Here is a 23291-nt window from a genome sequence, read left to right on the forward strand (position 1 = left end):
ACACAAAAGACACTTTTCAAAAGTAACATGCTCACCACTGGGTCGCCTATTTTCTGTGGACTGACAGAATGACCCCTGGATATATTTGCTGTGTGTGTTGCTATAGAATCCTGACTAGACCATAGAAACAGAGGCAACAATGTGGTGCAATGCGCAGTGGTGCATGCCTGTAATCCCAGCACTTTGGGAGGCTGAGGCGGGAGGATCACCTGAGGTCAGGAGTTCAAGACCAGCCTGACTAACATAGTGAAACCCCAACTCTACTAAATAAAAAAAAAATTAGCCAAGCATGGTGGCGGGTGCCTGTAATCCCAGCTACTTGGGAGGCTGAGGCAGGAGAATCACTTGATCCCAGGAGGTGGGGGTTGCAGTGAGCCGAGATCACGCCATTGCACTCCAGCCTGGCAACAACAGCAAAACCCTGTCTCAAAAAAAAAAAAAAGCAACAGTGTTGTAGATATCTCCTGGCACCAATTATGTGGTGCCTCCCTGCAGCTCCAGGACCATTCACACCTCATAGGCACTCACTGCCTCATGCCCCTGAGACTGTACACCTCCACGCTGGGAGAGCTTCCGTGCCCAGGGGTGCTGAGAAGTTGACATCTCAGGCACACCTTCACCCCAGTTTCTGATGGGAACTCGTGAGGCAACTGTAAGGTTGAGGTTGAGCCCCAGTGACTCCCACAACAAATTGTTGCCTTTCCTTCCTTGTCTCATTGTCCTTCCCTTTACTCAGGGTCTGCTTTTTGGGGAATGTGAAGCCCCCTACTCTAAGCTGGGGATTGAGGCAGAGGTGGCACCAGGGATATACGTCTCTCACAGGCCCTGGATACTCTTAGAGAACACTTCTGCATCTTACAGTCATAATAACATGCACCTACCTCATACATTACAACTAATGTCGATACAACTGTCTATAAGTCAGATATCTGCAAATAATTCAAATATATTTAGATACAGCCATAATAATTTAGATACAACTATCTAAGAAGTAACTGCTAATTGCTCTAGACTGCTTTATTCTCTAGACAGTTATATATACACATACAAATATGTATGAATGTATTTATAGCTCAGTCTAATCCTTTAAGAATGTCTTTTAATTTTAACCTTTTTCCCTTCTCAAAAAAATTTGTAACTCTTTCAGTAGCTCTGGGATCCTGGCTACTAAGTCCATAAGATCTGAAGGGGATGGGGCAACTGATGCTTCTGTGTATCTAAATTTAAACATTTATTGGTTTAATATTGAGGCTTATTCCTTCATTATGGCTATTTATTCCAGGAAGCAAATGACAATACATTTTTTAAATGTCTTCTGTGTAAGAGAATTTCATGTCTTGCCTGCGCCAGATGCAGGAAGACCCACGGTGCTGGCCCAGTCAATAAAACATAAGGCCTGGCAGAAGCCACCACATGTTCTGCCTCAGAATAGGCTGGAAATAGCAAATCAGAGTCATAACTTTGTCAGAGGGACATTTTCACTATGGGCTATTTATCCTTGTTCTATATACATTTAAAATGTATTTCCATTACATGTGTGTGCATAGACATATAATAACTGCTAAAGAATAAAGAAGACACATTATTTCTGTTAGATATTTACTTTATTGCAAAATATGTCAGGTTTATTTTAAAATAGGTCTTGTTTTTGATATATTAAAGTTATTCCAGCCAGATCGAGAACAGATGATGTAGCAGAATGAGCTCCTGGCCTGGAACTTGAGACTCAGAGCTCTCAATAAATTTTCAACTCTTCTTTGAAAACAATAAATAGGCGGGCTGTGGTATCTCAGGCCTGTAATTCCAGCACTTTGGGAAGTCAAGTCAGGTGGATTACCTGAGATCAGGAGTTCCAGGTCAGCCTGGCCAACATGGTGAAAACCCGTCTCTACTAAAATACAAAAAAATTAGGCAGGTGTGGTGGTGCGTACCTGTAATCCTAGCTACTCGGGAGGCTGAGGCAGGAGAATCACTTGAACCTGGGAGGTGGAGGCTTCAGTAGGCCGATATCGTGCCACTGCACTCCAGCCTTGGTGACAGAGTGAGAACTCTGCCAAAAAAAAAAAAAAAAAAAAAAAAAAAAAAAAAAAANAACAATAAATAGGCGGGCTGTGGTATCTCAGGCCTGTAATTCCAGCACTTTGGGAAGTCAAGTCAGGTGGATTACCTGAGATCAGGAGTTCCAGGTCAGCCTGGCCAACATGGTGAAAACCCGTCTCTACTAAAATACAAAAAAATTAGGCAGGTGTGGTGGTGCGTACCTGTAATCCTAGCTACTCGGGAGGCTGAGGCAGGAGAATCACTTGAACCTGGGAGGTGGAGGCTTCAGTAGGCCGATATCGTGCCACTGCACTCCAGCCTTGGTGACAGAGTGAGAACTCTGCCAAAAAAAAAAAAAAAAAAAAAAAAAAAAAAAAAAAAAAAAAAAAATTAAACAATAAATATCTTTTCTCACAGAACAAATTAGAATGTCACTTATTAATTTGCTGGCAGATATTATCCCCAATGGACGTGAACTCCAGGTATTACCATGGCACATGTCCTCCTGCCCTGGCTCAGCATCTGCTGTCATCTCCGGTGGGAAAGGGTAGTCAGGAAGATTATACACTTGGGCTCCTGATCTTCTCCTTTTAACATTTTGTTTGTGAAATTCTTTTCTAAAGGCTGATTTGTTTGCAATCAAATCACCTTGCAAAAGGTGTGAACTGCAAATAGCTGTCACTAAGCAAGGACGCGTAATCTGACTAGACTCTTCAATATAGAAAGCATGTTGAGAAATAGGAGAGTAGAAACACAGTCCGTGCAGGTGGTGCTCCCCAGTGAGGGAATGTTAGCACGACACTTCATTCTCACACCTACGGGCTGGGAGACAGTGGCGTGCTGGCGAACGTCCAGCCACAGGCTCTTGGGAACGCTTTTTAAAAAGCCCTGAACCAACTCTTGCCAGCTGGATTGAGCTGGCTTCAACACACCACCGCCCATAGGGTATGAAAGACACCCTCTTTCCAGAAATGTGAACACCACAGGGTGTTCTTGCGAACATGTTTATGTAAGAAGATTGGAGACAGGGCGCACACGCAAAAAGACTCTGAGAAGGAGCTGAGCAGGCGTTCTCGGGCTACTAGGTCTGGGTGACACCTTCACCCAGGGCCTGGGTGACAGAACAGCCCGGGCCCAGCCTCAGCAAACCCATTGCCTCGCTGTGAAGTCCCATTGAGGCAGCGTCACTGCCTCAGCAGAGGGGGCTCTTCCTTTGCACACCCACCCTGGGCTTCCTTCACAGACCCAGAAGCAGTAACTGCAGCCCTATTTTGTAAGGAAGGAGGCTCTCTCAGTTCCTTCCTACAATAGAACAGAGCTTCTATTGTATTGCTTGAATGAAGTTAATTTATAAAGCATTTGCTTATATTAAAAACAAAAAAACAGAAACAAAAAAAAAACAAGAGCAATTAAAATAAGGCTTGTGGTCCTTCTGCTCAGTTATCTGATCTTGAAGCATTTGTCAAGGAGAGGAGGAGACCAGGCATGTTCTGCCTGCCAGCCTCCTGCCGTCTTAGGGCAGCAAGGGCCAGAATCTTTGCTAAGGCCATCACAGTGGAGCCATCAAGGCGTCCATCCTGACATTGGCTGGCAGATCCCCTGTTGATGTGAAGGACTGGAAAACATCTTGGCCAGGTTACAGCAGTGTGTGGTGACAAGCTCAGAAGAGGACAATATCATCGATAGCAATCTGAAGGAGTTTTCCCATTTGCAGGCGGAAGAGCTTCTCTGTGAAGGGCTGGGTGGCTTGAGTAGTGTCACTGTCATAAAAGAAAAGGGGCTCACTTTCTTCTTGCAGGGTCCTTGGACATCTACAGCATGCCAGAAGGGAAACTGCACGTGGCCCCCACAGGAGAAGCACCCACCTACGTCAACACGCAGCAGATCCCACTGCAGGCCTGGCCGACTGCGGTCAGCAGCGCTGAGAGCAGCCCGAGAAAAGACCTCTTTGACATGAGTGGGTTTCTGTTTGTCTCTGGTTTTCTTCTCTTTTGAGGTTGCTTTTTACCCTGCCTTTTATTTGAAATCTGTGTAATTATTAAATTTTCTGATAGCAGGGTTTTGATTAATGGTGATGATTAGCTGTACTTTTGTGGGTGATGATTGGATTTGTTTAGGATTATAGCCCTTTCTGTAGTCAAGAGACAGAGCAATTTCCCCTTCTTTTTGGAATTGACGTTCCTCTTGAAGATCTGCAAATATATATTGAGACAATATACATACACAAATGTTTATTTATTCATTTAAATAGTAATTGGCTATTATGTGCCAGCTAGTGTATTAGTTGCTAAAGATGCAAAGATGAAATGGCATGGCCCGTGTTCCCACAGAGCTCTCGGTCTATGAAGCAGACCAACATTTAACATATAGGCAAGAAATTGCAACACACCCCTCTCTTATGAGGGTTTTCTCTCTTTCTCCCCTCCTCCCACTTGCTCTCTCATTGTTTTCTCTCATTTTTTCTCTCTTGCTCACCTCTTACCCCTCTCCAAATATTTACTGAACACTTACCATTTGTCAAATACTATTCTACTCGATGGAGATACACAGGAAAACAAAACCAGCAAAGTCTCTACCTCATGGAGGTTAAATAAACAACTGTATCTATTACCAGGTAGTAGTAAGTGCTCCTCAGTGATGAAAACTAAACAGGATAAGGAGAGTAATAGGAATCTATTGCAGACAGCAATGTAGTGGGATGTGTACCACGGACTTTCTGTTTGTAATATAGACTGAGGAAATTAAATCATTCATGAACTGATTAACGAAAGTGAGAATTTTTGTTAAAGAATTTTGAAAGAGCATCACAAGCTCACAAGAGCTTTATATCCTAAAATTTGTTTTTCATATTCCTTGAGAATTTTATAGGCTGAAGAGGGAGGGAATGGAGACTAGTTCTGAATGAGTTTCTACCATGTGCTAAACACCTATTTTTAAATTTTTACTGGTAAGTATTATGATAACTACTGCTATCTTTACTTTACAGAAGAGGAAATGAAGAATCCTAGAAGTTAACTAACTTTATCATTTGTGAAAGGCAGCCTTGCTGGTCCAATACCTGTGATTTGTGGTATTTTCTATGAGTGAGGACAGGGTTAAGTGCCTCATAATTAGGCAACCTCATCACAACAACACTGTTTCTCCCTAGCAAATTTGACTTCCCAGACACACTGGACCCCCATTTTGACTTACAAAAATCATCTAAGCAAGAACAGTAGAATCTCAATGCTTGAAGCCACTATCAATGCTAGATCACCTAATTCAGTCCCGTCAGTGCCTTTATTTTTAAAAATGTGAAAACAGCTTGAGAAATGTGAAGCCACATTTTCAAGATGCAAAGCACAGTGGTAGCTCTCCAAGCTTCTGCTGGAGTTGTTATAGTACCTCCAAACTGCAGTTTAATAGTTCCATATTTGGTTAGACCACTTTTACTGTTTAATATAGTCAATTTACCAATGACTCCTGGACTCAGACCCTAAAGAAAGTTAGATTGGCTGGTGTTTGGGATGAAAAAATGAGAACCAGAGCTACCCTTTTCCCATCAGTTAATTTCTCCTCTTGCTCTCAAAACCTAAGGAGGGGAAACAGAATGTAAAAAGAGCCTTAGAAAGGCTGGTGCCAGTTGAAAAGTGTGGAACTAAATAAAGCCAGCACTCTGTGTTCTTTATTTTGAACCAGTAGCTCTAAATAATAGTGGTGCTGATGTGACGATGGTGGTGATGGTGGTGCTGCTGCTGATGGCGATTTTGATGGTGGTGGTGGTGGTGATGATGATGGTGATGGTAGTAATAGTGATGATGGTGCTGATGGTGATAGTGATAATGGTGAGGTGATGATGGTGGTGATTGATGGTGGTAGTGGTGATGGTGATGATGTTGATGGTGGGTGGTGGTGGTGGTGGTAACAGTGATGATGATGGTGATGGTGATGATGGTGGTGATGATGCTGCTGATGGTGGTGGTGATGATGCTGCTGATGGTGGTGGTGATGATGGTGATGATGATGGTGTTGATGATGGTGGGTGGCTGATGGCTGCTGCAGCAGATGATAGTGGTCATGTGTTTGGTGCTGGTGACATGATGATGATGATGGGTGATGGTGAGATGGTGGTGTGATGCTGCTAGTGGTGGTGGTGATGGTGGTGGTGATGATGGCTGATGGTGGATGCTGCTGATGGTGGTGATGGTGCTGATGGTGGTGTGTGATGGTGATGATGATGTGATGATGGTGATGGTGATGGCTGCTGATGGTGGTGGTGATGATGCTGCTGAGGTGGTGGTGATGATGGTATGATGACGGTGATTGATGGTGGTTGGTGATGCTGCTGCTTGATGGTGCTGGTGGTGTGATGATGGTGATGGTGATGATGGTGATGGTGCTGGCGGTTGGTGATGATGGTTGATGGTGATGATGGCTGATGGTGAAGGTGGTGTTGATGGTTATGGTGATGATGCTTGATGTGGTGGAAGGTGGTGGTTGATGGTGATAATGATGGTGATGATGGTGGTGATGCGATCGGTGGTGGTGGTGGTGATGATGGTGATGATGATGGTGATGATGGTGATTTGATGCTGCTGATGGTGGTGGGTGATGATCTGAGGATGACGTGATGATGGTCGGTGGTGATGCTGCTGCTGATGGTGCTGGTGGTGGTGATGATGGTGATGGTGATGATGCTGATGGTGAAGGTGGTCGGTGGTGATGGTCGCATACATGATGGTGATGATGGTGGTGATGGCCTATGGTGGTGGTGTGTGATGATGGTGATGTGATAGTGATGATGTGCTGATGGTGGGTGATCCTGGGTGCTGCCACCTGTTACTGCTGCTGCTGTTGCTGCTGGTGACAAGTGATCGGTGGATTGATGGATGGTTATGCTGGTGACAGTGATGGTGATGATGGTAATGATGACAGTGGGATGGGTGATAATAATGGTGAATGATCCTGATGATGCTGATGGTAGTGGGTGGTGGAGATAATGGTGAGGGATAGGTGATGATTGATGTTGATGGTGGTGATGCTATTGCGCTGCTGCTGCTGCTGGTAGTGGCAGTGATGGTGGGGTGACAATGATGGTGTTGATGATGGTTATGCTGGTAACAATGGGGATGGTGGTGATAATGGTGATGATGATGATGGTGACGATGGTGGTGATGCTGATTTTGGTGGTGGTGCCAAAAAAAGTGAATGTGGATATGGTGGTGATGGTGGAGATGATGCTGACGATTTTGATGATGTAGATGATAGCAAAGGTGGTGATGGTGTTGAAACAGTATAATACTGTTATGTATGTGTTGACATATATTTGTCAATGTATGTCAGTTCCAGGTAATCAGGAAAAAAGTCAGATGAAAAAGAACATCCACCAACATAATTTTTGCCAATGGTTCTAACTTATTTTATCTCCAAATCTGTCAAAGATTAATAAGCTTCAAAAAGAGCTAATTTTACTTTCATTTATTCACCTCACTTCTGCCCACCCTGTAATAACAATGAGCAAGTTTGGCTTATTTTACAGCATTTGTTGACTATAGTGAATGAACTGTGTCCCAGGAGCAATGCTGGGCTCTGAGGGTGTAGTTATGCTCAGGAAAGAACTATTCCTGTTCTTGTGCTGCTTATGTTGTGCTGGGTAGACAGTGTAGGCTGAAATAATCATCGCACTACCTTCCACTTGCATAGCACTGTGTGCAGTTTTCAGAGTTCTTTCATACACACTACCTTATGTGAAAGTCGAACATCGGGATTTAGTTAGACATGCCTGGCTACTTCTTTTGCTGCTGGTATTTATTGTTAGAGCAGCCGTCTCACCATTCACACATGCCTTGCACTGAGAAGTGTGCTCTGAAGGGGATGAAACCAAGTATGGTCTCAAGCACTCATTCGAGAACCTCGTTCCACAGGGAAGCAAGTGAAGGTTAAGGGGAGGTGGAGCTCCTAGCCTGGGGCAAGTCACACGAGAGGCACCCAATACCCATAAGCTTTCTCTTTTAAAAATTTGCCTGATGCAAAGATTTTGAAATAAACCTTTGGTGGATTGGGCTCCGATTTTGCATAAAATCAAAGCTTTGTAGCTTGTCTTTCCCTTTGGTATTGGCAGATTTTTATTCAGAATTTGTTAAAGAGGCTGGCTGAAGTTCCAGAGAAAGTACATGGCATGTGATATTCATGGCCTCCTGCAGCATGCAAAAATGAAGTCATTCCAACTAGCTAGACAAAGGGTGTGCTTGACTCCTTGGCACATAGCACAACTCCCAGCTGTCTTGGGAAAGCAGACTCATCAGAAAGTCATGCCAAAATTTGGGCTGTGCTTTTCAATGCTTGTTATGATGGCTCTTGTTATATTACCAGCCAGTTAGTTTTTTCCAGTGGTTTTTGTTTTCCCCTTCTGGAGGAGTTGCCTTTGCATTTCCATCTCTCTCACTGTATTTTTTTTTTTTTAATCATTTGCTCTTCTTGAGATTGACTTGTTGCTGGTCAATGTTGTTGATGACAGAACCTTTTGAAGATGCTCTCAAGAACCAGCCCTTGGGGCCCATGTTAAGCAAGGCAGCCTCCGTGGAGTGCATCAGCCCTGTGTCACCCAGAGCCCCGGATGCCAAGATGCTGGAGGACCTGCAAGCTGAGACTTGGTACCAAGGAGAGATGAGCAGGAAGGAGGCAGAGGGGCTGCTGGAGAAAGATGGAGACTTCCTGGTCAGGAAGAGCACCACCAACCCGGGCTCCTTTGTCCTCACGGGCATGCACAATGGCCAGGCCAAGCACCTGCTGCTCGTGGACCCGGAAGGCACGGTGAGCACCCAGTGGGGATGGGGTCGGACCTGCTGATGGGCGCAGACCTGCCTTAAACAGTTTCCACTTTGTCAAATGCCCTCCACATTCCCACCTCTATCCACAAGTGCCTACCGAGTCCTTCAGGGGAACCCTGGGACAGACAACTCCTGTTATTAGGCCAGAGCCAGGAGCCAGGAGCCAGTGGTCAGGGCCTCACACAAGTTTTAAAACTTTTAGAATTATGGCCTAGGCTGAAAGCCTTGACTTTTATGTCCTTTAAAGTAAATAAATATAGAAACTGAGAGCATTTTCCTTACAAACATGTTTCTAGTGGACAAGGAAGTACAGGCGTCTAGGCTTTTAATATTTACCTTGAATGCTTCTGTCAAAAAGTTGAATCACTGAGGATTTTGTTCTAAGGCTGTAAAATGTGATGATCAGTAAATGAAACCCGCTTTGCTAAATCTCTTGTTTTCCCGTTTAGAGAAGTAACTCCTAGTGATGTTGGCCATCCCTGGCACTATGACTGTATCTGAATAATCCTGTAGATTTTGCTGAATTTTTCATCTTCCCGTCAAGAAACACATTCACCTTTACCTGGGGCATAGTCTAAGAATTGCTAAGCTTCATAAATGTAGTTAAATCAACCTAACTGTTGAGTGAAATTCCAGGATTGTTTAAAACCTTTTATCCAGTGAAAACTACAAAGCAGGGTAGAGTTATTTAATAGGAGTTAAAAACATTGCATTTTCTGATTGACAGGGAGGGATGAAGCCTTTGTCTTCAGCTGGACTGGAACACAATTAAACTGCATGTGTCAGGGGTGGGGGTGTTATCCAAAATGGTTTATTACCTCAGGTGCCAAGACTCAGTTGCCTGAACACCCCAGCTCCTGGCACTCTGAACAGTTCCTCTTTCTGTTTCTTTGGGAGCAGCCACTTCCCACTTCCAGCCAGTAGCTACTTCCTCTTTCCCTTCCACGGAGACAGCCACTTCCTCATGAATGTAACGTATATATGTATATCCTTCCAGTCCATCTTCTTTTTTAACATACATGTACTTCTGAGAAAACATTTTGTGTTTGTGCCTTTTAGAAATTTGCAAATTAGCCAGGCGTGGTGGCGACTGCCTGTAGTCCACTCAGGAGACAGAGGTGGGAGGATTGCTTGAGCCCAGTAGGTCAAGGCTGCCCTGAATTGTGATCGCAACACTGCATTCCAGCCTGGGTGATGGAGCAAGACCCTGTTTCAAAAAAAAAAAAAGAAAAAAGTTTGCAAACATGATATTGTTCCACAAATCCCATTTTGTTTCTTCCTTTTTCACCACCGTACATGTTGTTGAGATGTGTCCATGGTGGTTTCTGTTTATCAGATCATTACTGTGGTAGGCTGCCTGGGGCCGGTCACATATGCAGTCCACATGTCACTTACTGAGCTCTCTTGAGAAGGATGACTAAGCTGCTGCAAACTCTCATGCATGTTTTTCTCTGTACCTGGGCACGGTATCTCTGGGACAGGAGCCAAGAGTGGCGTTTTGCTCACAGGGTACACATACATTGAATTTCACTAGGGCTTGGATTTGCTTTCAGAATGGCTGAGCTACTGAGGCGCACACCAGCAACATCCTTGCTCTTCCTTGAGAGAGGCTCTAGGTTTGCTAGTTTGTGGGAGTAAGGAGAAATCTCATTGTTTGATTTGTAATTCTTTGGTTGCACTTCATTAGTAAATTAGCAGATTCTTCCTGTAAAGTTTATGTTCTTATCCTTTCTCCATGTTTTTCTTTTGACTTTCTGATTGGGCTTTCTTGTTGAGGTTTTCGGCAACAGAATTTTCATATGTATTCTCTTGCTTTTGTCATCCATCTGATAATTTTGTCTGTGATAGTCTTCATCAAATAGAAGTCTTTCATGGGATGCATCTGAATCTGTCAGTTTTCCCATTTGTGCTTGATGGTTTTGACTTTTAAAGTTTTTCTCCCCCACAAATCACAAATATACTGGATTTGAATATATATTTTCTTTTGTTAGCTTTATAGTTTCATCTTTCACATGTGGGCTTTAATTCCAACTGAAGGTACTTTTGAATTTGAAATGATATAGAGACTCAATATACACACATATACACACATTTTTTGTTTGTTTGTTTACTTGTTTGTTTGTTTTTGTATTTTTAGTAGAGACAGGTTTTTCCATGTTGGCCAGTCTGGTCTTGAATGCCTGACCTCAGGTGATCAACCTGCCTTAGCCTCTCAAAGTGCTGGGAGGTGTGAGCCACCACGCCTGGCTGAGGTTCAACATGTTTTAAATCTCCAGAGAGTAAGCCAGTTATTCTGTCACCATTTGCTAAATCATTCATCTCTTCTCTGCTGTCCTGATGTTCCTTTGAAAACATACTAAGTTCTTTGCATCGTGGTCTGTTTCTGGATGCTGGATTCTATTCTACTGATCTGTTTAGTCCTTGTATAAGTACCATGCTGTTCCCATCCTTATGGCTTTGGAACTCTCTTAACATCTGGTGGTGTGAGTCCTTCCTCTTGATTCTCCTTTTTCTAAACTGTTTTACTGAGCTGCAGATATATATTCTTCTTTACACTGATTTTAGAATCAGTTTTTCAAGTCACCAACAATACGTGCTGGGATTTCAATTGGGCTTGCATTGAATGTATATAGATTAATTTGAGGAAGAACAGACATTTTTGTTGGGGAGATCAGACCCAACACTAGGTCGTGGGGGTGACAAAGTCCAGCAGAGTCAAAGGATTGTGAAAAAGACAGTTTGAGAGAGAAAGGTGGGACACCAGGGGGCCATTGTGATCATGGAGGCTACAAAGGCCCTGAGCACTGGGAGCCCATGGTGTTTATTGGTAATCCAACAAAGAAACAGGTGGTGAGAATGTGGCAGTCAAAAGGACACGTTGCATTAAGCACATGATTTACAGCTTTTATATGGAACATGTTCTGCTACTTGAGATAATGGGAATACAATTGATCTAGAAGCCTAGGAGGGCTAGAAGCAAGGAGCCAGCAAGTCTAGACACATTCCTGAGGACATTATGCAAGCCCTGCCTCAGTTTCCCTCCCAACATTCAGCTTTTCCCAACAATTTTCTGTATTAGATCAGCACAGCCACAAGCATGGCATTAAGTCTCCAGTAACTCAGTTTTTTTTTTTTTGGTAGAGTTGTAAAATTTTTCCCACAAATTCTTCTATCTCCTTTATTAGATTATTTCCTAGAGTGTCTAGATTTAGCTCCTGTTGTAAGTGGCATGTTATTTTGAGTTTCTTTTTCTCAACCATTTTTGCTGGAGAGAGAGGAATGTTGTGTGATCTTGTGCCTGGACACTTTGCTTCTTCCAGTAGTTTTACTGGAACATTGGTCCCGCCATTGCAGACCTGGACAGTTTCACCTCCTGCCCTCCAGGGCTCACCCTTACGTGGTATTCTCACCCCATTGCTCTGACTAGAGGCACCTACAGAGGCTGACCAGGGGAGAGTGTCCTTGTCCACTCCAAACCTGAAAAGGAATGGTTGCACTGGTTGCAGTAGGCTTTGGGGAGATTATCTTTTCATTGATTGTCCTAAAAAAATTCATTCATCCATTTATTCATTCATTCAGCAAATATGTACTGAATGTCTACTATGTCCAGACATTGTGTTTTGGCAGCTGGAAAATGTCTATGAACCTGTTTTAAAAGAAAATATCTGCTCTCATGGAACTTACACATTATTTAATTACTTTGATTATATATAGGTGTTGAACTTCATCAACTACTTCTTCAGCACCTTTTGAGATAATAATTGTTTTTTAAATTGTTAATATGGAGAATTACACAGCTAGATGTTTTTGATATTGTAATCCTGTCATAAACTCTGCTTCACCTTGCCATCGTTCTCATGAAATACATTATTGGATTTGGTCACCGAATGTTTTATTTAGGATTTTGTTGAATCTCTGTTGTAAGTAAAACCTGTCTTGTCTTTGCTGCCTTTGCTTGTATATGCTCATCTGATTTTGATATCAAGATTTTGCCATTTTACTCACCTCTTAAGATGAGCTAGGCTTCCTACACATCAGAGAAGTCTTTTCAGAGAAGCCTTCCCTAACTTTTTATCCCAAATAGGATCCCCTCTGTACCCCCTGTTTCTGCATTCTGATTTGTTTTTACCTTAAAGCACTTACCACAAACAAATATTTGTTTCTTTGTTAATTTCTTCATTATTTGGCTAGTTTCTTCTACTGGACTGTATTCCCCATGAGGGTAGCAAACTTGTTTAGTGCCATAGCGCCCAACGTGTAGAATAGTGCCTGGCAGATAGCAGTGTTCAACAAGCATTTGATGAACAAACACAAAGATTGGCCTGGGCTTTTACAGGTTAAGAGTTGAGAGCCTGTGGAGGTGATGGGGTGCTGAGAGGGTCACATGCTACTGGCAGACGTAGAATCAGAAATGAAATTTTCGAAGTAGAATCAACTCGGACTTCTTCCTCTTTGCATAAACTAACAGTTGTGGTTATCTAAAAGAAAATAGGGAAGAAGATACCCAGGCAATTCTATGAGAATATAAATATTTCAGTTCAAAATTTTAGATATTTAAAAAAACAGAAAGCTAAAATCTAGTTAAAGATGTCATAGAACAAAGATGATTGAATTTGTTTGTCTACTTAGTCTGTATATGTCAAAGAATGACTTAAGAAAGAACTGTGTACTACTAATAACATATTATTATACATTAAAAGTTGGTATCATAATGTAGCAGATAAAGAGAGTATGAATTTGTGGAAATATGATTAAACCAGGTATCCAAGCGAGCCAATGCCCAAAGCTGTGTTTACCATACAATTTTAATTTTGGAGGAGAAACTTGTAGTACTGTTGAGAAATTTTGTCAAGTCATACCTACTAATGACTGTTCTTCAGCGGGGGGGCTCTTTTGTTGGATCTAATTTTTTAGTTAAATTGATCCTATGGAGGACAGCTTTAGCTGAAAAAGAAAATGGAAATGAAAGACTTCATTAAAAATGTAACATTGCATTCTTGCTGTGGGGACACCAAAATAGGCAATGAACACATTCTCTTCAATATTTATTCATCTGATTTTCATGGTAATTGGTTGGTCCCTGACTATAAAGGGGGAAACTTGGCAGAGAACAGATTACTCAGAGAAATAAGGATGCAAAACAGTTCTGCATCTAAATTTACTCCACAGTATACCAACCTTTGTGCCTTCCCACCTTTCACTGAGATCACTGGAAACGTGATGAGAAGCTGCCTGGGACATCTTCTGAGCCCTGTTCATAAGGTGTCAAGAATACTGACTCTAAAATAGTATCTGGAAAGTGCCAGTAGCTGGGTCTCTAAGAGAAGCCTCAGAGATGGAGTCTGGAACACTTTACTTTTCAACATCTTCAGAATTGTTTAGTCAGCCCTCTTATGTCTAAAATTATTCCCTGAGTCATTTATCATTGATTCATCTCTCTGGTCTTGAAGGACCAGCTAAGTGAGGTGGGCACTGTGCTTGCATTTGAATGCGTTGCTACCGCCGGTGAGTGGGTTTCCTGTGGGCGTGATTCACATGGTGTCTGGTCATTGCACATTTAAGAGCACATGCTGGGAATTTTGTTCATAAAATCAGAAAACATTGATGACAATCCAACACCCCCACATTCACTAGTTTTGAGAGTAATTTTAAATGTTCCTTAATCCTCACTTTATAATGTCCTGTTATTTTTAAATTCCCTTTGTATCAGCCAGTCTAGGCTGTTCTGCAATAACAAATAAAATCTGTATTCTCAGTGGCTTAACCCAGCAGAGCTCAGTCCCCTGTGTGCCAAGTCCCGTGTGTGTTGTGTGGCTCTCCAGGTCCCACAGGTCCTTGGGTGACTTGGGATCCAGATGAGCTGTTGTCCATATCCTGGGCTCACCTTCTCAACATGGGAGCTCGAAGGAGAAGAGAGGCTGGAGGAAACTCGTGGGCTGTCAATGGCTGTGCTGTGGAGGGGACTCACATCAGCTCCCTCTAGTCCATGAGTCCCAGCCTCACTCCAAGAAAACTGAGAAATGCTGAGAAACATGGAGCATTTGATCCAAGAGCCTGTCTCAGCAACATGCGTTTTACATTTTTATCAATGTAACACTGAAAAATATAAACAAAGGAGATACAGCAGAAGGCTTTTAAGGAAAACACTGATCTCCCCCAAACCATTTCCACTCTCACCCCATTCCCATGCAAAAACTTGTGCACACATAGTTATAGTAGCATTATTCATGATAGCCCAAAGGTAGAAACAATTCAAGTGTCATCAACAGATAAATAAGAAAGTAAAATGTGGTATATCCATACAATAGAGCATAATTCAGCTATAAAAAGAATGAAGTATTGATACATGCCACAACTTGAATGAACCTTGAAAACATTATGCTAAGTGAAAGAAGCTAGTGACAAAAGACCATATGTTATTCTATTCACAGTAAAGTTCAGGATGGAAAATCTACAGAGACAGAAAATAGATGAGTGGTTCCTAGGGGCTGGGTGAGAGAGAGGGATGGGAGGACAGGGAGGTGATAGCTGAAAGGTATGGCATTTCTTTTTATGTTGATAAAAATGTTCTAAGATTGGTAGTGGTGATGATGAATATATCTGTGAATATACTGAAACCCATTGAATTGTACACCTTAAATGAATGTGGTATCTAGATTATATCTCAGTGAAGCTGTGTAAAAAGATTCTCTGTATCTGCAAGTTTATAGAAAATACAGGTCAGGTGTGTGGGCTCACGTCTGTAATCCTAGCATTTTGGGAGGCTGAGGTGAGAGGATCACTTGAGCCTGGGAGTTTAAGACCAGCCTGGGCAATATAGTGAGACCCCATCTCTAAAATAAAATATTAGCTGGGCATGGTGGCATGCACCTGTAATCACAGCTACTTGAGAGACTGAGGCAGAGTTCAAGGCTGTAGTGAGCTATGATCATACAGCTGCACTCCAGGCTGGGTGACAGGTGACTCTGTCTCAAAAAAAAAAAAAAAAAAATTACAGAGGACAGAGGAACAAGCTGTACAATACCATAAGGAAGCAATAGCCAAATCATAAGGTGGGGTATTCCACAAATACCTAGTTTTTCAAACAAATCACTGGTGTGGAGGAAAAATGGAAGGAAAGTATAAGTAGAATAGAAAAGTGTTAAGAGAAATAATGAAATGCAAGTGCAGACTACATCTATTTGGGTTCTGATTCCAACAAACAGATAATGAAAAGAATGCCCTTGAGACAATTAGAAAAATTTGGTGTTCTGTTATTAAGTGTATATGTGTTTATAACTGTTGTATCTTCCTGATGGAATGACCCTTTATTAGTATGAAATGTCCCTCTTTATCTCTAGTAAGTTTTTTAAATTATGAATTATCTTCACTTGTTATAGGTCTATTCAGATTATCTATCTCTTCATAAGTCAGTGTTGATATTTTGTGTCTTTCTAGGAATTTGTCCATTTTACCTAAGTATCAAATTGGTGGGCATATATAAATAATGTTGTTGGGTGGAGTTCTTTATAGATATCTGTTAGGTCTGGTCCGTTTGTGGTGGTACTCAAGTCTTCTATTTCCTTGTTGGTCTTTTGTCTAGTTGTTCTATCCATTATTAAAAAGTGAGGTATTGAAATCTCTATTATTGTTGAATTGTCTATTTCTCCCTTTATTTCTATTAATTTTGCTTCATGTATTTTGGTGTTCTGTTATTAAGTACATATATGTTTATAACTGTTGTATCTCCCTGATGGAGATACCTTTTATTAGTGTGAAATGTCCCTCTTTATCTCTAGTAACATTTTTTGCTGCTTTTGTTTTAAAATCTATTTTATCTGGTATTAGTATATGTACTCCAGCTTTCTCACGGTTGCTATGTATATTACACATTCTTTTCTCTCCTTTATTTTCAATCTATTTGTTTTATTTTAGCCACTCTGAAAATCTCTGCCTTTTGATAGTATTTTTTAATCCATTCATATTTAATGTTATTTATGGTGTAGTATGATTTATAGCTGCCATTTGACTTGTTTTTTATGTAATATGTATATTATAGTTCTATATGTTAGGCATAACATTACATTACATTACATATGTGCTTTTTTATACAAAATGCTTTTAAAATCAGTTAATCTTGAAGTTTCTAATTGCCCTGTTCTTGAAAGAAGACAGCTATGTTTTCCTCACAGTGTGTTTACCCTTAACCAGTGCCTTGCTCATTCCATCTATTATTTAGGACACATGGACAGATGGACTTCCTCTTCTGAGGTGAACTAATAAATTTCCAGAGCAAACTCATCATCCCAGGGACATATTTTCATTGGACTCTTGGACTTGTCTCCTATATCTTCCTATATCTTGGCTTTCACTCACTTTTTACTGGACTGCTTCCTTAAGTGCCTTTCTCAGAAGAGGTGCATGAGCATAAATTTTCTCATCCTTACATGTCTGAAAATATGTTTTCCAGTCACTTTTGATTAAAAGTATGGTTAGTTGTAGTATGACTGGTGTGATTCTTTGTCGCTTATGGTTATTTTTTCTGTAAATTTTTTCTTTTTTCTTTTATCTTTCTGTTCTGTAATGACATAGGCAAGAATCTACATGTGTGTCTTTTTCTATTAATTGTTCTAGGAACTTGATGAACCCTTTCATTCTGAAGACCTGTTTTTCTTTGAATCAGAACAATTTCCTTATGTAATATTTTTTGTAATTTCCTGCCTTCTACATTTTTTCATCTCAGAACTCCTGATTGAGGGAGTAGATCTTCTGTATTGACCTTCTGTTTCTTGTCTTTTCAAAAATTTTCCAGTTATTTGAAATTATGTTCTATGTTCCAGGAGCTTTTCTTGACTATCATACAAACTTCTGTGTGTGTAATATAGATATAATCTAGATGTATATATAGATGTAGATATCTATATACAAATATAATCTATATCTATATATAGTATATATATTACACACACAAACTTATGTGTGTGTAATATATATCTAATCTATATCTATATCTAGATTAGATATATATCTAGATATAATCTATATCTATATCTGGATATAGATTAGATATATATAGATAAAGGTATAGAGATAGATATAGATATAGATAGATATAATTTTACAAATTCTATATTTAATTTCTAAAAGATTCTTGTTGTCCTGCAATTGTTTTATTTTTCACACATGTTGTTCTTTTTAATACATGCAGTCAGTATCTTTTGAGTTTTGATGTTAATATAAGTTGTTTAACTTTTTTTTTTTCTGTTTTCCAAATTATCGTCTGAGGCAGGTGTTGATTTGCTCATCATGATCTTTCTCTTCATGGTGCTGGTGTTTTTAAGATGTCTGGCATCCTTATACCATGAGATTTCAGAACAAGAGGCTGGATGGATTTTCCTGGGGTTGTTCTCTTCTGCTTCAATACGTATAGTTCTCTTTCCCTCTAGTCTGTCCCCAGTATCAGAGGACTGACTGAGATTATGTGTGAATTGTGTGTGTGGAGGTGGTGTCGGCAGAGGATAGAGGGAATGACGTGTGTGGGCGGGGTTTTGTCATCTGAAGATTAGACTTTAGGTTGAGAAGGGGAGGGGGCTTGGACTTTTAGCCTGGGTGCCTCCCAAGAGTTCTTTACTTAGGGTCACCATCCTCCTCCTACTGCCTTAATTCTCCCCAGGCAGCATGTTTAATTTCTTTGGATAAGTATTCCCCAGACTTCTTCCCTAAAGGCAAAATGCTAGTTTGGCTGTAAGGAGTTGGGAGCAGTGGGAGCTGCAGGCTCGGTTACTGAGGAGTAGTCTTTCTGCAGCCTGGCTGTCCTCCCTCCCACTGTTGCAAGGGTCCCTCTCCTCCACTGCGAGACCCCCCCTGCCATGCATTCTAGGCTGCCCTCCTCCTCACTCTCTTTTATCCTTCAACATACTTCCGTGTTTCTGTTAGTCTGTAATGTGTTGAGATCACTGCCTCCTTCTCTTTTGTTTTTAGAAGTTGTTAATTCCTGTACTGTCCTTTTTCTGGGTTTGGGGAAGGTGGAATAGGGCAATTCCTATACTCATCCTAACTGCTATAAAAAAATCAGCATTTCATCCATCTCTAGTTGTCTAATGTCAAAAACTTCAAAATCAAGCAAAATTAAACAAATGAAAACACATGGGTAAATTTTAGCATCATGCCCACTTAATAATTGGTAAGGAAGTTTCCTGTCCTTTCTGTGTAAATACACAAATGACCAGCACAATGAATCTAGCCCCAGGGGAACTCAGAGCTGTGTCCACAGCTTCTCTGCTCTTCTCTGACAAGGCTCTGAAGAAATCATGACTGGGAACAGTTTCCTATATATTTCCTGTTTGGTCAGCATGGTCAGTTCTCTACAATTTTTTCATTTCTATTGTCAAGAACAGACCTTGCAGACTCTTGGGCAACCTTAGAGGTGATGAGGGACTTCTCAGTAGCTCAGAACTAGGAAAGGAAGTGAGATCCAGAAGGAACAGGGCCAGGGGAGACTAGGAGTCTCCTCCATCCCCTGGACAAGGCTGGTCCAGAAAACCACAGGAGCAGGGAAGGGAGGACTTGTCCAAGGCCCCAGGTGTGCAGGGATTCAAGGTCAGGCTCACTCCTCAGGTGGAAACTGAGTGCTCACCTGGACAAAGGGGTTGCTTGTGGGCATGTAAGCCCTGGGTGGACAGGGTTCCAAGTTGGGCTCTTGGCATTTGTAAACCAAAGAATATCTGAGACAAATCTCAATCATTTCAGAAGTTTATTTAGCCAGGGTTAAGGACATGCCAGTGACACAGCCCCAGAAGATCCTGAGAACACGTGCCCAGGGTGGTCAAGCTACAGCTTGATTTTATATGTAAGATATTAATCCATACATGTAAGATGTACATTGGTTTGGTCCAGAAAGGCGGGACAATGTGAAGTAGGGGGCTTCCAGGTCATGGGTGGATTCAAAGATTTTCTGATTGGCAATTGGTTGAAAGACTTTATCTAAAGACCTGGAATCAATAGAAGGGAGTATTGGTTGCAAGAGCTTATCTAAAGACCTGGAAGCAATAGAAGGGAGTGTCTGGGTTAAGATAAGGGGTTGTGGAGCCCAAGGTTTTATCATGCAGATGAAGCCTCCAGGTAGCAGGCTTCAGAAAGAAAACATCGTAGATGTTTCTTTTTTTTATTTTTTATTTTTTTTGAGATGTAGCTTCACTCTTGTTGCCCAGGCTAGAGAGTGCAGGGGTGCAATCTCAACTCACTACAACCTCCGCCTCCTGGGTTCAAGCGATCCTCCAGCTTCAGCCTCTAGAGCAGCTGGATTACAGACATGCACCACTATGCCCAGCTGATTTTTTTTTTTTTTCTGTATTTTTAGTAGAGACAGTGTTTCACCATGTTGGCCAGGCTGGTCTTGAACTCCTGACTTCAGGTGGTCCACCCACCTTGGCCTCCCAAAGTGCTAGGATTACAGGCGTGAGCCACTGTGCCCAGCCAATGTTTTTCATCAGACTTAAAAAGGTGTCAGACTCTTAACTTAATTCTCTCCTGGATGAAGGAAAAGACCCGGAAAGGGAAAGGGATTCTGCACAGAATATAGATTTTCCCCACAAGAGACAGCTTTGCAGGGCTATTTCAAAATATGACAAAGACATATTGCCAAAGACATATATTTTAGGGTAAAATACTTCAATCTGTTTCAGGGCCTGCTATCTGTCATGTGATGCTATGCTAGAGTCAGGCTGGAATTGGGTGTCTTATTTGCTACAAAAGTCTTAAGGTCTCTGTTTAAATGTTACTGCTGGTCAGTTGTGCCTGAATTCCAAAGGGAGGAAGATATAATGAGGCATGTCTGACCCCCACTTCCCATCATGGCCTGACCTAGTTTTTCAGGTTAACTTTGGAATGGCCTTGGCTAAGAGGATGGGTTCATTCTGATGGTTGGGGGGCTTCACATTTTATTTTTAGTTTACACAATGTAGCCCTAGGGGCTGATGTGGGTCCAGCTCTGTGGCTCAGGTTTGGGATGGACCTGGACCACATCTTCATTTCAAATGTAGGAGAGGCTTGGGTGGCATGTCTGTGTCTGGGGCAGGTCTATATCACACCTGGGTTAGGCTGGATCCAGGCATGAGCCTATGAGCCTGGAGGTGGGGTGGGGTCTCTCAGTGGATCCAGCAGAAGTGAGAAAGTGGGCAAAGGCCAGCTACTGTGTATGTTTGTGTGTGTGTGTGCACGTGCATGTGTGTGTGTGACCTGTTCCAGGGTAATTAATGTTTTAATCATGAGATGTCCCCATCTGATGACTTTGCCTCTTCCAGAAGTGTGACCCTTTAGAAGGGGCAGATGTAATCATTTTGTCATTGGTGGAGTGTCGTCATTAATGGAAAAATTTTAACCAGTATTTCTAACTGCCCACAGGGCAACTCCACTTACACATTTCCCAGGCAATTGAAGCCCATGGCGTCTGCAGTGGAAGGTATGGTCCCCATCTCCTCAGCCCCAGCTGCCCCTCCTGGGTTCCCCTCCACACCACACCTCTCTTCTCATACTCTGCATTCAGATGCTGAACAAAGTCCCCTAAATATCTCTGCAAGCTGCCTCTTCCTCTTGACCCACCTAGACTCCCAGTGACAGCCCCTGCCCACCCTGCAGGAGGCTTGCTGATATCCATTCCCTGCTCAGAATCCTTCTGGGATGTCATCACCTCCAGTGTAAGGTTAAACTGTGTAGTGTGGGAAATAGCAAACATTCCCCAGCATGTCCTTGATGCCACACACTGTACTAACTACTTCACTTGTATTAATCCTTTTATTCTGAAAACAGTCCTGTGAAGCAGGACTCGCGATAGCCATTTTACAGAGAGGTCAGTAACTTGCTATAAGGAGTCTCATTAGCAGGTGGCAGGCCAGGCTGTGGCAGGTGCTCAAAGCTGTCTTCTCCTCACTTGTCACTGCACTGCAGGACAGGCAGTACTTAATACAGCACACAGGGAGTGGTGGAGTGCACCTGTAGTCCCAGCTACTCAGGAGGCTAAGGCAGAAGGGTGGCTTGAGCCCAGGAGTTTGAGGCTGTAGTGAGCTATGATCGTACCATTGCACTCCCGCCTGGGTGACTGAGTGAGACTCTCTTTCTAAATAAATAAATAAAAATAAACAAATATGTAAATAAATAAGATGCACAGGATGCTGCTTGTGCACCCAGGAGAGAAAGGGCTTCAAGGGTAATGGCTTGGGATGACCATGCCCTTTACACATCAGGGGAGCATCCTGAGAGGGGCTGTGTGTTTCTGATTGGACAATGAGAGGGGGCTGAGTGAACTGGGAAGGCATTGTTGCATTACAGGTAACTTACAAATCACACCCACAGCTTGAGCTGCTGTTCTAGGCCAGCTGTTAGTCTAGCAGCTTCAGCATCAGAGAGCTTGCTTAGAAACGAGATCCTTAGCTCCCACCCCAGACCTGCTGAGTCAGGAACTCAGAATGGGGCCTGGGGGTGTGGGATGGAGGTGAGGCAGTAGACTGAACTTTCACAAGCCCTTCTTCAGGGGCTAGAGTTGGGAACCACAAGTCTAGGCAACAGACCCTTTGAAAAATGAGGAAGGATATGTTAGGTAACTTGTCAGGCAAACACAGCACATTGGCAGTAGAAACAGGATTCGAACTGACAACTTGTGATATTTTGACCAGTGGTTTTTTTCCTCTACATGGTCATACCTTCTGATTCTGTTCTGCTGCCTGTGGCCAGTTAAACACAGAAGTAGATCATCTAGATGCTTGGATGAATAAAATTTGAAAAATAAATTTCTACTGAATTTCTGGAAAGTAGATAAGAATACACAGTAAAAGAAGTAGCCAGGAAGAAGCTCCACCTCCCCCAAGCCGAGCGGCTTTCTGGGGGTTGTGGTAGAGAAGAGAAACAGTAAGACTGCTTATGGCCTCAGTGGCGGTTTTGGGAAATCAGAATACGCTGCATATTTCTTAATGATTTTAACTTCCCACACTTTTGAGTTGCTTCTCAGGCTCCCAAGCATCCTTGGGCCTAAGTAAACCCAGCCTTTCTGAAGACATGGAGCTTGGTTCCTTCCCACTGAGCGGCTGGCAGCTTTGATCTGTGGGATCTGATTTTCTTCTACTCTTAGACTTTCTCAGATGATTAAAAATACTGGAAGCAACTCAAAGAGACCTTGTTGATAAGGCTTATCAAGCTGGCCTCAGAGTTTATTCTGGGCTCCTGACTCCTGAAGGGCAATCAGCTCTCATGCTAAGATCAGGGTGGGCCTGAGGCCCCAGGCTGACCTCTCTCCCTGAGTGTTCGCTTCTCATTGAGGAAGCCTGTGCCTGCCCCCCCTTCCAAAGAAGGCAAGGCCAGTAGTGGCTGACTCGCTCAAACCCATCACATGCCTGGAAAAACCTTCCAAGGTGTTTATGGTTGTTGCAAGACTTCAGTTCTTATCTTCTTTTTTTTTTTTTTTTTTTTTTT

At 42.2% G+C, this 23291-nt stretch overlaps 1 protein-coding gene across 1 annotated transcript in view; it reads left to right on the forward strand.

Moving 5' to 3' along the window:
* The window catches only part of SHC3 (SHC adaptor protein 3), a 174186-nt gene that overhangs the window by 128549 nt on the left and 22346 nt on the right, over positions 1-23291 (forward strand). The window contains exons 11-12 of the mRNA XM_017876177.1: positions 3839-3997; positions 8537-8832. Of these exons, the coding sequence (XP_017731666.1) occupies positions 3839-3997; positions 8537-8832 (455 nt within the window). The remainder of the gene's footprint in view (positions 1-3838; positions 3998-8536; positions 8833-23291) is intronic.

The sequence above is a fragment of the Rhinopithecus bieti genome, unplaced genomic scaffold (genome assembly GCF_001698545.2).
Source record: "Rhinopithecus bieti isolate Rb0 unplaced genomic scaffold, ASM169854v2 scaffold_9919, whole genome shotgun sequence".
NCBI lineage: Eukaryota > Metazoa > Chordata > Mammalia > Primates > Cercopithecidae > Rhinopithecus > Rhinopithecus bieti.